This window comes from Cavia porcellus, unplaced genomic scaffold (genome assembly GCF_034190915.1).
Source record: "Cavia porcellus strain 051 isolate PalLab524CR breed Dunkin Hartley unplaced genomic scaffold, mCavPor4.1 scaffold_17, whole genome shotgun sequence".
NCBI lineage: Eukaryota > Metazoa > Chordata > Mammalia > Rodentia > Caviidae > Cavia > Cavia porcellus.
This window is the reverse complement of record NW_026947500.1, coordinates 51,741,446-51,758,414: the sequence shown is the minus strand read 5'-3', so window position 1 is coordinate 51,758,414 and position 16,969 is coordinate 51,741,446. Positions and strand designations below refer to the sequence as shown.

The following is a 16,969-nucleotide window of genomic DNA, read 5'->3' as shown; positions in this document are numbered from 1 at the left end:
TCAATCATATATTTCCAGTGCAACAGTGTAGATAAGCTGCTTGGTTTTACATAACCTCACATTCACATAGATAACTTGAGATGCCTACTATTGCTGCACCAAAGTCCTGTATTTGGTATACAAACACTTACATTTTAGTGGCATATCTGTTCCACAGCACCTATTAATACTCTTACCCTTTACTTTCCTTTGCTACAGGGGACATAACCTTCTGACTTGCAGACAACATTGATGGAGAACAGGACAGAAGTGACAGAGTTCATTCTCCTAGGACTAACCAATGCTCCAGAATTACAAGTGCCCATCTGTGTCATTATCATTTTCATCTACCTTATCAATGTGTTTGGAAACCTGGGGATGATTGCTTCGATTCTTTTAGATTCTCGTCTGCACACCCCCATGTACTTCTTCCTAGGTAACCTGTCCCTGGTGGACTTGGGATACTCTTCTGCTGTTTCTCCCACTGTTGTGGCTGGGCTGCTTGTGGGAGACCAGGCCATTTCCTACAATGCTTGTGCTGCTCAGATGTTCTTTTTTGTAGCTTTTGCTACTGTGGAAAGTTACCTGTTGGCCTCTATGGCCTATGACCGCTATGCTGCAGTGTGCAAGCCTTTACATTACACCACCACCATGACCACAAGTGTGTGCTCTTGTCTTATCCTAGGCTCCTATATCTGTGGCTTCCTGAATGCCTCCATCCACGTTGGAGACACATTCAGTCTCTCCTTGTGTAATGACAATGTGGTCCACCATTTTTTCTGTGATATTCCGGCAGTCATGGTTCTCTCCTGTTCTGATAGACATTTCAGTGAACTTGTTCTTGTTTATATTGCAGGCTTTAATATCTTTTTCGCTCTCCTTGTTATCTTGATATCCTACATATTCATTTTTGGTACCATCATAAAGTTGCATTCAGGTGCAGGGCATCGAAAGGCTCTGTCCACCTGTGCCTCCCACTTCACTGCCGTCTCCATCTTCTATGGCACTATCATCTTCATGTACCTGCAGCCCAGCTCCAGTCACTCCATGGACACGAACAAAATCTCCTCTGTGTTCTACACCATAGTCATCCCCATGCTGAACCCCATAGTCTACAGCCTGAGGAACAAGGAGGTTAAGAGTGCATTCAAAACACTTATTTTGAAGGTAAAAGAGCTTTATTTTACTGGTGCATGGTGACACTATCCAGTCATAGACTTCTCTGGATTTCTTCTTTTACTTAGTTTCATTTTAAGACCCACATTGATTTAAGTAATAGACTAATAGGCTATTACTTCTGTAGTCCTGTTTGTAGAAAAAAGAAAACACTATGTGCAAAAATGTAATATTTACATGAAAAATAAAGCTATCTTCAGATTTGGTTGTGTTTTTCACTTTTATTACCTGTCATGGTAAACAAAAATCATTGCAAATACTTTTTAAAACAGGAGTGCAGGGGCTGGGGATTTAGCTCAGTGGCATAAGTGCCTGCCTTGCAAGCAGGCAGTCGTGAGTTAGATCCCCGGTACCAATAAAAAGCAAAAAGACAAAAAATAAGTGAATAAATAAAAATCAAAATAAAACAGGAGTGCAAAGAAACCCAAAACAAATCTTCACACTTCAAATTTTTTATTTTGATTTCTATACTTTTCAGTACTGTTTTGGTTTTTTCTTAATTACTCCAAATTCTTAGTTGAATCATTTGTACATATTTTCTTTGAAGCTCGTGGACTTTCCTTCAGTTTCTTTTTTTTTTTTTTTAAGAATTCATAGATTTCACCTGAAAGTTTGAAGATTTCTATTGCTAGGCGCTTTGGCTTTTGTATTGTGTTTTGTCAGTTAGGTAAGGTTATAATTTCCTAAAGGTTCTTGATGCCTGTTGACAAATAATATTTTCTGTATATTAAATGATTACATGCTACAGAATATAATCTTCATAATTTGACACTGTGCCTGTCATTCTAGAGCTTCTAAGCAGTGTGATTTTTTTCTTTTGAGCTTAGCATCACTCCCAGTATTTCAGCACTTGGTGACTAAACTCCAAGTCTGTTTTGAATCCATTTTTAGTGTATTGTCACTGTTTCAGCACTAGAGGGTACCCCAAATCTGTGTTACAAACCTGCAGTCAATGTGTTCTTTATGTGACTGTGGGATTGCCTAACACTGTCAGTCCATCTCTGAAAGCCTCTACCTAGGCCTGGGTTCCTCATCTCTAGTCCCGGGCTTGTGTCCAGGACTTTCAGGATTAAACCCAATCTAATCCTCATCATGAGGGAAATAAACCTCTGCAAGGACTGCGTACCACCTCACTTTTCATTCCCCAGAAGACAACTATGCAATCACTCTCTCCATGTTGTACTTTATAGGTTGAGAAGTAGTAGAGTGGGCAGCCTGCTCGCCATCAATACTAAAACATGACCTTATCCACAGGGTCCAGAATCCATTAAGTACAGTGTAACAAGAAATAATACGTGCTGGGGCATGTTTATGGCCGGACACTACTGCACTTATATGTAGCATTGGTTCAAACAGAAATTCAATTGCTTGGGTTACAGATCTCCGCCTCCCATTGGGTAGGATCCAGAAACTATTTGTGTGAGAGCAGTGCTAGGAAATAGGCATTAGAGCTGCCCAGTTCAGGGGTTTTCCAGTTTAACATCAAGTTCCAAAACAGCCCTGTGTCCCACTTACTGCCCGACCAGCTGGAAGAAAGAGTCTTCCCCTTTTCTGTGCTTCGTAAATTTTCAAGAGTCCTTTTGCCACATAGGCTGACACTAAGCTGGTTTTGCCTTGGTTGTGAAGCTACAGATGTGGACCAAAACATGAGGCCATTCTATCAGGACACATGTCTCTGCCTGGTGCTGGGGCAGGTCTCCTGGGGTGTTCATTTACTGTCTCATGCTGAATCTTACTGTAGTTTTCCTGGCACTGAATTCCAAGGAAAAATCCTGCTCTGACTTTTTTCCTTACTCGCCAGCTCATCAGATCTGGTTCCTTGCTTTGCCACCTGAGTTGAGGAAAGTGTAGTGGAAACACTCCATAGAGCTAAATACAGTCCTGAGGCTCCTTCTCAGTACATTTGTGTGGGGCACACAGACTGTGGGACTCTGCCCAACCCTGAGTTTCACTGTGCCAGAACTGGTTGTGTTTGAAGTCTAAAATCTGAACTTAATTTCTTTCTCTCTCCTCTAAGTTGGATGAGTCTCATTCCACAGGGAATTGGGTTAGGCAAATAATGTTCCTCTTTCTGGTTTCTTTAGTGTATCCGTTGTACTGAAACCAGGCTCTATATTGTCTCATCTGGCTTCCCAAGCTCTTGGGAAACTCATGTAGTGAATTTTTTATTATTTGAGCACCTTTTTATATAGAGAATCACTGGAGGACCTTAGCTGCAATCTTATTTTCAATCTTTAGTGGTTTTCTATACTAGTACAGCTTTGTTTTCATTTTATCTTATATGCATCTGCCCTCTTAATGGGTTTTAAAACTGGACACACTTTTGTGACGCTTGTCCTTCTGTTATGGTTTGTGTCTGGATGTCCCCCAAAAGCCTTATGAAACCATGGAAGTGGGCTTCCAGAGTCTGTGAATGCTGGGATCATGGATGTGAGTGCTACTCCCAAGTGAGTGTGGCTTACATACATTGTAAGGCACAGAAATAGGCTTCTCTCTGTGATCCTCCCTTTTGCTTTTGTTGCTTGTGCTGTTTTCTGCCACCATGAACTGTTGTCCTTGGCCATGTATCACTCTGCCTTAGGAGCCAGCTGATTACAGACTGAAACCTCCACAAACTATGAGCAAAATAAACTTTTCCTTCTTTAACTTTGAGTGTGGATATTTTGTCTGAACAACAAGAGAAACATAACCAAGACACTCTTGTACAGATGTAAGACTTCTCTGGGCATCTTATGTAAAGTCAATTTAGTAAGGTCAAAACTCAGGGTTTGGCTTGTCTTGGAATGTCCTTATTTTTTCTTTATTCCTGAAAAGAGCATAATAACTACAGTATTCTTGATGGGAAGTTCTTTTTTTTTTTTCTTTTAGAATTTTAAATATTTCATTATGTTTTTTTTCCTGGACTGTAAGATTTCTGCAGATAAATCTACTTTTAATCTATTCTATTTTCTGTGTGACTTCTTTTTTTCTTGGCTGTTTTAGAAATCTTTGTCTTGGATTTTTGACAGTTTGACTTTATTATGGTACAGATCTGTTTTGAACAAATCTATTTGAGACTCTTTAGACTTCGTATTCCTAGATATTCATGTCTTTTCTACCACTCGGGAGTTTTTTAGCTATTATTTCATTAGATATATTTGTTATTCCTTTCTGTTCTGGATCTGTATTTATCATTGCCATTATTTTTTTCTCCTATTTCATATGGCTATTCCGAAAGATCTGTCTTCCACTTTAAAAATTCTTTTTTCTATTTCATCTAGTTTGTTTTAAAGCTCTTGTCTTTGTCATACATTGTCACTGTAAGTAAATATTAGAGGCAGACTATGTTTTGAAGAAAACAGGTTCATTTTGGGTCCCAGTTCTATAAATTCATGCTCTAGGGGTCTTGTGTGGTATGAGCTTTCTGCTAACAGAATACAAAGATAGAAAACAGCATCACACAACAAGGAAAGAGAGGATCATATCTGCCTGTGTGGTCTCTCTCCCTCATATTGCCATCAGGTTCCAGTCAGGAGTTGCATCCTAATGTCCTTTTCTAATTCTAATATGTTCCAAGGACTCACCTCAAGAAACCATCCTCAAATTAAATTTCCTTTCTGTAAAATTCTTTCACATAGAATTGGGGAGATTAAACTTCTGCAAGAGTTCAGGTGGCCAAACCACATCAAATCCAAGCATTCTCAGCTATCTCTATTGCTTTGCTAATTCATTAATTATATCGTGAATTATTTTTCTAATTTTATTAAATTGTTTATCTGAATTGCCTTACTTTATGGAGTTTCCTTGGAATCATTCTTTTAAATTCTTTATCAACTTCTTCATCAATATCATTTTCTTTGAGTACTGTTGCTAAAAATTATTGTGTTGCTTGGCATGTATCATGTTACCATATTTTCTCATACTACTTTTTTGCTTATTGTTGGTATTTCATCTGGTCAATAAGTTGTCGACACGAATCTTAGGAGATAGCTTTCATAGTGAAGGGATTTATCCTGAAAATAGGTCATAGGGCAGAAGTCCCTGTTAGGAAGCAGGGTGAACAACAATAGCTCCTCATTACTCATACTACCCCTGGAGCTCCTCTTTCTGTCAGAGCAGGGGCGGCATGACATTCTCATTGGAGTGAGAACCCTGCTGTGAACTGTTTCCCAGTATCCTCAGATGGGGCCATCCTTTGCAGGAAAACAAGCTGAGTTCTAGATTCTGCTTCATGGTGAGGTATATAATTATTGCATTGTATATTACAGAGCAACAACAATAATATAATGTATATGTAACAATGTAATGGTAGAAATAAAGCGCTCAATAAAGGTAAAGAGCTTGAATTATCCAGAAACCCTCTCCAACCTCAACTCAGCCCTCACCAGAGTCTATACAAAAAGTGGCTTTGGTGAAATTGGTCCTTGGTGATATAATTCATCCTTGGTTTTTATTGGGGACTGCCGTCTTAGAGTGTCATCTTGGGAGGTGCTGGACATTCTCCCCACTATCTCCCTACAGCTCCTTCACCTGTCTGTCATTAATGAATTTGAGTGTGGTGCATGTAGTGTCTGGGTCAGAGATATCACCAACCACTGAGGGGCATGTGAGGTTACAGCACTCTAGTAGCTCAGGTGAGTGTGATACACACAAAATAAAATTGGGATACAGCATCTATTATGTGGCTTTTTGGCAGTTGGGGTAGTGGCACGAGGGACATGGAGCCAAGTGGACATCTCATCATTCTCTGGGGAAGAACTGGTGATGGAGGCTGCAGTAATGGCAGCGCTGTGGACTGCAATGGATGAGTCCCTAAGCCCCATTTGCAACAATACTGCTGATACCAGGGCCTCTTGTGGCTGCAAGGCAAGTGGTGTTGGGGTAAGTGTCATATATATATAAATCCTCCTTCCTGAATCAACAAAAGATGTTACAACTAGTGAATGAATTCAGCATGGAAAATTAACATACAACTCAGGTGCATTTCTGTATACAAATAACAACCTATCAAGGAAAAAAAATCCTATTTTAAATAACCACAAAGAGAAAGAAAACCTTAGGGATAAACTTAACCAAGCAAATAAAAAACTGAAATGTGCAAACTTTTAATGAAAGAAATTGAAAGATATTTAAATAAACAGACAGATTTCCAGTGTTAACAGATGGGAAAAACTGATGTTCTTAATACATCCATACTTTCCAAAGCTACATACAAATGTAATAAACCATTCTTAAAATTACAGTGGCACTCTTTACAGAAATATAAAAACATTTCTAAAATTAATATGGAATCAGAAAAGACCCCCAAAAAGCCAAGAAAGAAAGAAATTTGCATCACTATAATTCCTAATATCAAATTATATCACAAAGCTATAATGATCAAAACAATATTTTACTGGCATAAAAACAGACATATGACTATTGTTTCATGATGAAAGCATTTAATGTCTATTCCTTCATCAATTTGGAATCAGACAACCTGAAATCAATCACTAAATATTATTCTTCCTGTCTCACTGACTCTTTGGTCAGCATCTACCTTTTGTCATCCACCCTTCCTGTCCATTCTGATAGCCATTATTCTCACCACATTGTACCCCATAGGTACATACATAATTACACAAGTGTGAGTAACATTATTACTCATCAATTGAAATAATTTTTTAAACTTTGAAGTATGAAAAGTGAAAAAAGATACATAATTGAATAGGACAGAAAAGGGCATCCCAGAAATAAGCCCAAATATAGTTGATCAACTCATTTTCTACAAAGCAACCAAGAAGACCCAAGAGATAAATATAATTTCGATAATAATGGTGCTAAGAAAGCTGTACTTCCACATGAAGAAGGATAAAATTTGACCTTTATTTCACTTCATATGCAAAAATCAACTCAAAATGGATAAAATATTAATATATGAAATCATAAAACTTTTAGAAGAATACAATGGGAAATGCTACTTGAAACCATCCGTGGTAATGAATTTGTTATGTCAAATTAAAGCTCAGGCAACAAAAAGCAAAATTAAAGAGAACTATATCAAACAAGAAAGCTTCACAACAAAAAAATCAGCAAATGAAAAAGCAGCCCACAGGTGGGAAGGAAAGATTTACAAATCGTACGTCTGATAAACAATTGATACTCAAATTATTAAAGAATTCACATGTTTTAAAAGCTGAAAACCACATAACTCAATTTTAAAAATGGACCATTGGAATCTGAATAGACATTATCCCAAAGAAGACCAAAAAAAAAAAAAAAATAGCAGGTATGTGTAAACACATTTAATACAACAATGATCAGGGAAATTCAAATGAATATCATGATTAAAATTCACCTTGCATCTGCTAGAGTGGTGATTATGAAAAATGTAAGAAAAAACAAGTTTTGGCAAAGAAACAGGAAACCTTTGTTTTTCCATAGTCAGCTTTGCATTGCTGGGATGAAGTAACTGACAAAGCTACTTCTGAGGTAAAGGGAGGTTTGTGTTGGCTTACAGATCTGGCAACTCATGTCCTGGTCAAGGTTTCCTGTTGGTTTCAGCCTCTGATGAGGACTGCGTGGCACAGAGACAGGGTATGCCAATGCCAGTGTCTGTACTTCAGGTCAGGAAGCAGAGAGAGAAAACTCAGCTGGGGCACCCTAGTACCTGTGGAGGGCACAACCTCAGTGAGCTAAAGCCCCCATGATGCTCAGCTTAGCAAATTTCACAGCACTTCTCAAAGCTTCCGCCCCAAGAACCAAGCCTTAAAACATTTGAACATTTTGTGAATGCTTATTCAAATCTAACAGCTTATATACTCTTGGAATATAAACTGGCACAGGCATAGTGGAAATCAGTATGGAAATGCATAACAAAGAGGAAAATATACTTACTCTTTGATACAGCAATCTCTCTTTGGAGTATATACTCAAAGTAAATGAAATCATCACCTCCCAAAGACATATGCACTCTTGTGTCTATTGCAGTATGAACCACAGTACATAGGGAAACAATGGAAGCCACCATCCATGGATGGAAAGACAAAACAATTGGAAGAATTATGCTAAGTACAAAACCAGGTGTAAGAAAACAAATACTCTGTGATCTGACTTCTGTGTAGTATAAGAAAGAAAGAGGGAAATGGGGAATAAAGGAAGGAAGGAAGGAAGGAAGGAAGGAAGGAAGGAAGGAAGGAAGGAAGGAAGGGAGAGAAAGAAGAAGGGAGGGAGGGAAAGGGAGGGGAATAAAAAGAACTCGCAGAGGTGAGAGAGAAAACTGGTTACAGTTAAACTGAGGCACTGGGGAGAGGGAGGAAATTGAAGATGCATGTTGAAGGATATAAAATTACAGATACATGGGATGAACAAATGATCTGATATAAACATGAAGATTATAGCTGATAAAATTGTATGTGAGACTTTTGTTGAAAGAGATTTTAAATGGTCTTGTCACATAAGAAACGAATAATTATGTGAAATGATGAACATTGTTCATTTGCTAAATTATATATAATGGAGCCCTTTACTGAGAATATGCATGTCAAAACATGAATAGCTTGATATAAAAGAAGGACAAGAGTTTCATAAAAGTATATTTTAGGACAATTTCTCTGATGATCATATATTTTTAAAAACCTTGATAAAATACCAAAACTGAATCGAATTTCCTATGAAAAGGATTATTTATCAGGATCACTGGGAATCATCACAGAAATGCAAGGATGATTCAAGTTAAATTAATCAATGAGATGCACCACATGAACAGAAGACCAAGAAACATACTCAGTGGTGAACCGTTGCAAATTTCCAAGATTAGGAACAAAATAAGGATGGCCACTCTTACCATTTCTCTTCTATTATTGTCTTAGTTATGACCCACATCGCTGGGACAAAATACCTGACCCCCAAAACTTAAGAAGCAGGAGTTTATTTGGGCTCATATTTGAATTCACAGCCAGCTGGCTCCAAGGCAGGACAGCACAGCAGAGGCACATGGTAGAGGACAGCTCCTCACAGCATGGAGGACAAGAAGCAAAGAGAGTTATGGGAGGGGTCAAATGGGGAGGGAATAACCCTTCCAGCCTCTTCTGCCCAGGACCCACCTGCCAATAGCAAGCCAGCAAAAAGCCTCATAATCCAATCACCTTCCAAAAGCCCTGAGGCTTTGGCCACATTTCAGATCTGAACTATAATAAGAAAAGTACTAGAAGTTCTAGACTGGTAAATTAGGCAAGAACAAAGAGAAGCCATCTAAATCATATGGGAAAGAATAGTAAAAGCTTTGCTTCTGCTGACATTTACTGACAGCTGTCAAAGGAGGAATCAAATAATGTACCCCAGAGTTGATCAAATTCTTGCACCAAAACAGGCCTTTTGTTCAGAAAATGTAGTTACTATTTTGCCTTAAATGCACTGACAAGTTCAGGAGCAATGAATGCCAAGGAGTTAGGGGTAGAGGACCAACAGTCTTGACTGCAAGAGGATTACTTAGAGGGAAGAAGAAACCCACTTTCCTACACATATGGGCAAAATTTTCCAATTCAATTAGCAGGATTAGGGCTGACATTAATCTCCATCTGGCTGAAAAATGGCTTCTACTTTCCTATTCATTCAAGAGATGACAACAGGGATACAACTAACCAATCTCCTAAAGGTTATATTAGCTTGGTAGTTAAATCACACTTAATAAAAAAAGATAAACAAGGATGTCCATTATCACCATTCGTACTCAGTGTAGTGCTGGAAATATTAGCCAGTGCAATTAGACAAGAGAGAGAAATAAAAGGAGTAAGAATAGGAAAAGAAGTTAAATTATCATTATTTGCAGACGACGTGATACTCTACGTTGAAGATCCCCAAAACTCCATTGAAAGACTCCTAGGTATAAGAAATGAGTTCAATAATGTAGCTAGATACAAAGTCAATACTTAAAAGTGAATAGCATTCCTATACACTAAAAACAAAATCACTCAGAGACAAATAAGAGAAGCCACACCCTTCACAATAGCATCCAAAAAAATGAAATACTTAGGAATCAATCTAATAAAAGAAGTAAAATATCTATTCAGGGAAAATTATAATACCCTGAAAAAGAACTCAAAGAGGAGCTCAGAAAATAGGAAGACCTCCCTCGTTCATGGATAAGAAGAAGAAATAGTGTGAAAATGGCCATTCTTCCAAAAATTGTTACACAGATTTAATGCAATCCCAATCAAAATAATCACCAGTATACCTCAGAGATCTAGAGAAATCACTCCTAAAATTCATCTGGAACCAGAAGAAACCTAGAATAGCAAGGGCAATTCTAAGCAACAAAGGCAAGGCAGGAGGCATCACAATCCCTGACTTGAAGTTATACTACAAAGCTACTGTAATAAAATCAGCATGGCACTGAAATAAAAACAGACCTGAAGATCAACAGAATAGATTAAAGATACAATTACAACTACAAATACACTCAGCCATCTTATCTTTGATAAACGGGCCATACATGTTCACTGGAAGAAAGGTAGTCTCTTTAATAAATGGTGCTGGAAACATTGGCTCTCCATATGCCGAAAACTAAAACTAGACCCATGCCTATCACCATGCACTAAGCTAAAATCTAAATGTATCAGAGACCTAAATATTTAAACAGAAACACTGAATCTGTTAGAAGACAAAGTAAGTAGAAATCTTGAAGACATAGGAATAGGTAGAGAATTCATGAACAAGAATTAAACCACCTGGGAAATACTTTCCAGAATCAACAACTGGGATCCCATCCTATTAAAGTTTTTTTTTATGTCAAAAGAAATCTCCAGCACTGTCAAAAGAAAACTCACAAGTTGAGAAAAAAATCTTAGTGAATTGTCCCTCAGATAATAACACTGAGATATTTATAAGTAAATGGATGCAACCTGAGACCATACCTTAAGTAAAATAAGTCAAACTCACATATGTAAATAACATATAGTCCCCCTAGTGTGAGAAATGGTAAGAATACTTAAGATACAAAAGCTCAAAAAATACAGTGAAAGGATAAAAATCTGCTTCAAGAGAGAAAAGTAATATCTCAGGGGAAATGAGGAAAAAGAAAAAATATCTAAAATTATATAAACACATTTAGGATAGCAAAGATGACTGTGCTACAAATTCTGTAAGTCCTTGAAACAAAAGTTAACATTTTTAGGATTGGAATAATTGTGCATATTATTGTACTGTGATCTGAGGAACTCGTGAGAGATCATTATGTAAAATAACAACCCTAGTTATGCTCCCACCATCTTGTTTAAAGGCCTATATTGTCAGTGTTTTGGGCTCTTTGCTATTGTTATGTATTTGTCTTTTTTGTTTCGTGTTTTTCTAGGAATTTGTTTTGTTCTGTTTTGTTTTTCTTCTAATACAGAAAGGATAAGTATACACATAGAGACTCATACATGCATAGAACCTCTCCTAAACATTTTATAAGAATCGATTATATAATGCATGGTGAAATGGACAGCAACTTTGAAGAAAAAAAGATACTATGATAGCCACTGCTGACTCCATAGCATCATGTTGTGAAATCCAGCAACACTGTTACTCTTCGTTCAGCATGATTTTAGTCTGTTTTGCATTGTTTAATTTCAACATACAGGAAAGTATGGACAGCTCTTTGAAGAGAACAAGAGACATTACGGCAGCCATTGTTGACTTCCCAACTGCCTGGTTTTAAAAGCCTCTAATGCCTTCATCATTCTGTTCTGATCAGTTTAATACTATTTTTGTTTTGTATGAATTCATTGTGTGTGAATTAGGACAACTATTTAGAAGAAAACGAGACAAAATGATAGTGATGATCTCCTGTTGTCTTGCTTTGAAATATGTATCCCTCACATTGTTTTCTTCTGATCTGCTTTGTTCTGTTTTGATATGTTTAGTTTTACCCTTTTTAAAATAATTTTTTAAAAAAGGATAAAATAGCAAAATTCAAAATCATAATAAAAGCAAAATTTAGAAAATTTTGCAACTATCAGTGAGGGAAATATCTGAAAATGAATTAACCCACTCCTCCTGATATTTGAGAGTGGCAGCATACTAAAAAGTTGGAGAAAAAAGAAAACAGTGGAAGTAATGCAAATGTACACATGTGCTTCTCAACACAGCGAACTATGGTGCCACACTCAGGTTAGTGACTTGCTTCCTTGATGAGCTGAAGGAGGAGACAATAGGCCTCAGAAGCATCCTCCAGGAGCTCCATCACTGCTCATTGTTACCTGGCTTCTGTTCACCAAGCTGAAGTCCCACTGGCCGTAGCCCAGTTCATTTTCTGAACAAGCCTCTGATCATCGTTTATTGAAACAAATACTAATATTTTATCATACTGTAGCCTTTTCCCAAACCATACATGCAGTGAGTCTGTAACCATAGTCAGGGAAGGTTCCAGTGATGACAAATGCATTGGTCCATGCCGAGGGGAGATCCTTCACGAAGATCTTAGGTACAGTCCTCAATTGTTATGCACAGAACCAATTCTGTAATCTATCTAGGAAGGTCTATTTCATTACTTCTAAATCACAAATAAGGAAACTGAGCTCCACAGAAGATAAAACAACCCTTCTGAGTACACAGTTAAATTCAGGATTGATACAAGGTTTAAAGATGCATTTCCTAACTCTGTGTTTATGATATTCTATTTATGCATCAGGAACATTAGGTGTTTTTGACTACTTCTTGATAAGATTTCTCCAATATTATTTATTCGTTCTTTCAGAGATGATTTCTTTTATTTCAGACACACAATTCAAGAGTTCTTTCCCCTTCTTTTCAAAGTACAAGGTAAGCTTCTACATTGGATAAACATTTGTATTAAAAATGTAATTAATACCAAGGCAACTGGGGCCCAGTACGTGTTCTGTGAGTTTTTCAGCTTAGATCTGGCTAAACCCCTTTCCTTAAAACCTTTCATGGGCATAAGAACAAGCAAAAAAATATTTTGTTCTGGATATAGGACAACAATATTTATGAAATGACATGCTGCCTTCCCTAACAAAAAGAGCAAAACCTATGGTAGATTATGATTTCATCGAGCAAGTGGTAAATTCATCCTGTGTAAATGTGTTGTCCATCAAAGGGGGTGTTCACCAAAACAGACTTAAATGACACATTGTTAGTCATCAATTAACTAACGGGATCTATACTCTCTTTCACTTTAATTCCCCAAACTCACCCTTTCTTGTTCATATAGAAAAATCTGATACATCATGATTAAAGGCATATTTAATGCTCAGTCATAGATGGATTTGTATCGTTAATATCATATAGTAAATATGGAATTTTAGAAAAGCTGCAAACTCAAATATTCCATTTCCTAATAAATAAGCATACACACTCTATGTCCTCCTCCTCTGTTACCTACTAGTATTTATAGCTATCTAACACCGACGTGTCTATGAAAAAGATGGCATTTGAGCAGTGTTTCAGCTGTTATTAAGGTGAGAAGTTCTGCTTTGGGAGATGAGATTACTCCAGGTACATGAATCAGGATAGGTTTATAACCCTTTCTGATTCTCTTTCACAGACATGCAGTTAGGAAACTGGCTACATAATTTGCAAAGATTGGTCAGCTCTAACAATCTCTAATGCCGTAATAATTGAACAGCTGCATTTTATCTTCATATACACTGTGGTACCCTGAATAATAAGTATAAAACAATCCATTATAGTCACTGGAACTTAAGACTATGATGCTTTACATGGTAAAAGGACCAAAGTGAATGTAATCAAATTAAATATTTTGGGGTAGCTTTTATGGAGTAAGCCCAAATGAAGACAATGATGATCATGAAGAGAAAATGCATATATATGCATTATGTAAACTATATGTGTGTGCATTACATAAAACTATATATATATATATATATATATATATATATATAATTCAGTTATAGCTTCCATACTGCTATAAATAAGATGTTGACAAATACAAGCAATTTAAGATGCAGACATGGAAATAATGTGCTAGGGACCAAGAGGAAGGCAGTAAATAGTGGCTGCTAGAGAAGGTCTGTTTTTATCAAAGCTGAATAAACAGATTTAAAAAAAAATAACATTATTCTGGCCTGTGAACCATTAGTGTCAGCTCCCCAGGGCCCCAAATTTGCAACCTCCATTTACATGTGATTCCACTCAGTATCAAAAGCAAAGACACAGAGAAAGTTTCTAAGAAGGGATTGCGGATCTTTCAAGACAAGCCAAAATACGGTTCTCAATTAGAGTGTCAAGCAAAGGAAGGTGTCAAATTCCTCAGTTGTCATGCAAAACAGTCATCACAGCCACTTCTACAGGAGAAGAAACAGAGTGAGGAAGTGTTAGGAGCCATTGAAAGTGGAAATTGAACATACATGCAGGGCTGCTGCATGGCTGGGGCAAGGTAAGATCAGGGCGGAGGAAACCTGGCTGCAACTCCAATTAACTAAATGGAGACTGTAGCTGCAGGCATTTCACTCCTATAGTGAAATGCAACCCAGAGCTCTCCTAAGATACTTCTCCTTGTTAACATAATTTGTTACTTGCAAAGTCCTTGAGCCACTCCCAAGGTCTGTGCAGTTTTCTGTGTTGTTTGAAAAATAATAATAAATACCAGCTGCCCAGAGGCATTCCCTGTCTTAGCCACCAGAGTCCCTGAACTCTGTAGAGGGTTTTGACTCTCCTGGAGCCCTAGCATCATACCACTTATCTCATTTATTTAAGCCTTCACAGGACACTCCTTTGGGAGATTGGGGATCTAGGCCAGGTCCCCAATAAGGAAGTACTGGAGGAAGCAAAAGATATCAGTGGCTTCAATAAATAAGAAAAGATAAATCAAAGACCAAGGCGATAGGATATTAAATCCCACCCACTTCCATGTTGCCACCTTTCGTGAGCCAATACAGAAAATACCATTTTATACAAATTCAGTAACACTGTGCTCAAACCCACACTGAGCTGTTTTCACACATGGTTTCATTTAACTCACAGTAATCCCTTGACATTTCCTAACAGCACATTCATTTTATTAGTGGATAAAATGAGGCTCAGAAACCAATTCTTAATTGCTCATACTTTTAAATTTTGGTGCAGTTGATTTTTGTTCAGCGATGTATTTTCACTTTCTTTATTAAACAGTACATTTTAACTAATGAATCTCACCAGTGGAGAACACCACAGAGGTGAGCACATTCTTCCTGCTAGGATTCACCGCTGCCCCAGAATTACAGGGCCCCCTCTTTGCCCTGTTCTTGCTGACCTACCTCACCACTCTGATCGGGAACCTTGCGATGATACTGGTGATTCTGCTGGACCCTCGTCTGCACACGCCCATGTACTTCTTCCTCAGCAACCTGTCCCTGGTGGACTTCTGCTACTCCTCAACTGTCACCCCAAAGGTTTTGGCTGGTTTGCTTACAGATGACAAACTTATTTCTTACAATGCCTGTGCTGCTCAGATGTTCTTCTTTGTCTTCTCTGCCATGGCAGAGAATTACCTCCTGGCCTCCTATGATCAATTCATGGCTGTGTATAAGCCCATTCATTACCCTATGATCACAATGAGGAGTGCGTGTATTCACCTGGACATTGGCTCTTACCTCTCTAGTTTTCTGACTGCTGCTATTGATATTGGAGACACCTTGATGTTCTGCCTCCCTTTCTGTGTGAGCAAAGTGGTCCACGACTTCTGTGATATTCCACCACTCATGATTCTGGCATGTTCTGATAAACATATGAATGAACTGATTCTCATTTTCATCCCTAGCTTTCATATTATTTTTGTACTAGGTGTTATTTTAATATCCTATCTGCTTATATTTATCACAGTTTTGAATATTCACTCAAGAAAGGGAATGAAGAAGGCTTTGACCACCTGTACGACCCACTTCACTGCAGTTTCTTTGTTGTATGGAACTGTCATAATCATGTACCTGAATCCCAGTTCCAGTCACTCCCTGGACAAGGACAAAATCTCCTCTGTGTTCTACACCATGGTCATCCCCATGCTGAACCCTGTGGTCTATAGCCCGAGGAACAAGGAGATCAAGAGTACATTCATAAAGATTGTTGTGCAGGCAAATTTTTCTGTAGGATTTTAATTTTGACATTGGAAGAGACACTAGATCTCTCTACACTGTCAGATCTTCTTTTCCTACTCAGTCACTTATTATGGCTCCCATGGAAGTTATGGTCCTTCATACATTTCAGCAACTGTTCTCCAGAGAGCAGGGAATGTCTCCAGAAACATAATATGAGAACAGAAAAACTAACTTGAATCATGAGTTATTTTGGTTCCTGCTTATCAAAACCCTTGAAAAGGTGTTGTATTACTTTTTGATTAGCACACTTCATGTGTTTTCTTGACCATAAAGTGGTAGAGAAAATCATTTAATAGGGCAACATCCACAAGACTGTCATTTATTCAAATATATATGCATGGATTCACATAAAAAAGAGCTGGAATCTGCCCAGACATAATTGAAAAGTGAATCAACTTTGAAGAAAAGTGTTTTTTAATAATTAATTGAGGTATTAGTAATTTAAACCATCTCTAATATTGTTAATTCATTGAGGTACTCATATTGCTGAAGCATTAATTTAACAATAAAAATGTTACATTGTTTTTGCTTTTTGATTAGCACATTTTAGTATAGAGGTTTAGATGTACAGATTTAAGTGCATATTTCTCTTTGATTGTATGACTTTATGCAACCAACATGATCATGGGTAACATATTAAGAATACAATTCTAGAAAAGTAAGGAAAAACTGCATTTTATGATTTATACAATTCTGACTATTAAGTTACATGTCATTTTATAAATTCACAGCTTGGAAAGACTCTTCAACTTTCTTTTGAAAAT

General features: G+C 37.5%; 2 protein-coding genes across 2 annotated transcripts; both read left to right on the top strand.

The window, feature by feature from the left end:
* The first annotated feature begins 231 nt into the window (after nucleotides 1-231).
* LOC134471112 (olfactory receptor 5B2-like) lies at nucleotides 232-1,179 on the top strand. Its single transcript, XM_063229083.1, has one exon. The coding sequence runs from the start codon at nucleotides 232-234 to the stop codon at nucleotides 1,177-1,179; it is 948 nt and encodes a 315-aa protein (XP_063085153.1).
* A 4,719-nt stretch (nucleotides 1,180-5,898) lies between these two features.
* Nucleotides 5,899-16,205, top strand: LOC134471111 (olfactory receptor 5B2-like). Its single transcript, XM_063229082.1, has 3 exons — nucleotides 5,899-6,015; nucleotides 7,558-7,615; nucleotides 15,271-16,205. Exons 1-3 carry the CDS (start codon nucleotides 5,899-5,901, stop codon nucleotides 16,203-16,205), a joined length of 1,110 nt encoding a protein of 369 aa, XP_063085152.1.
* Nucleotides 16,206-16,969: the final 764 nt, after the last annotated feature.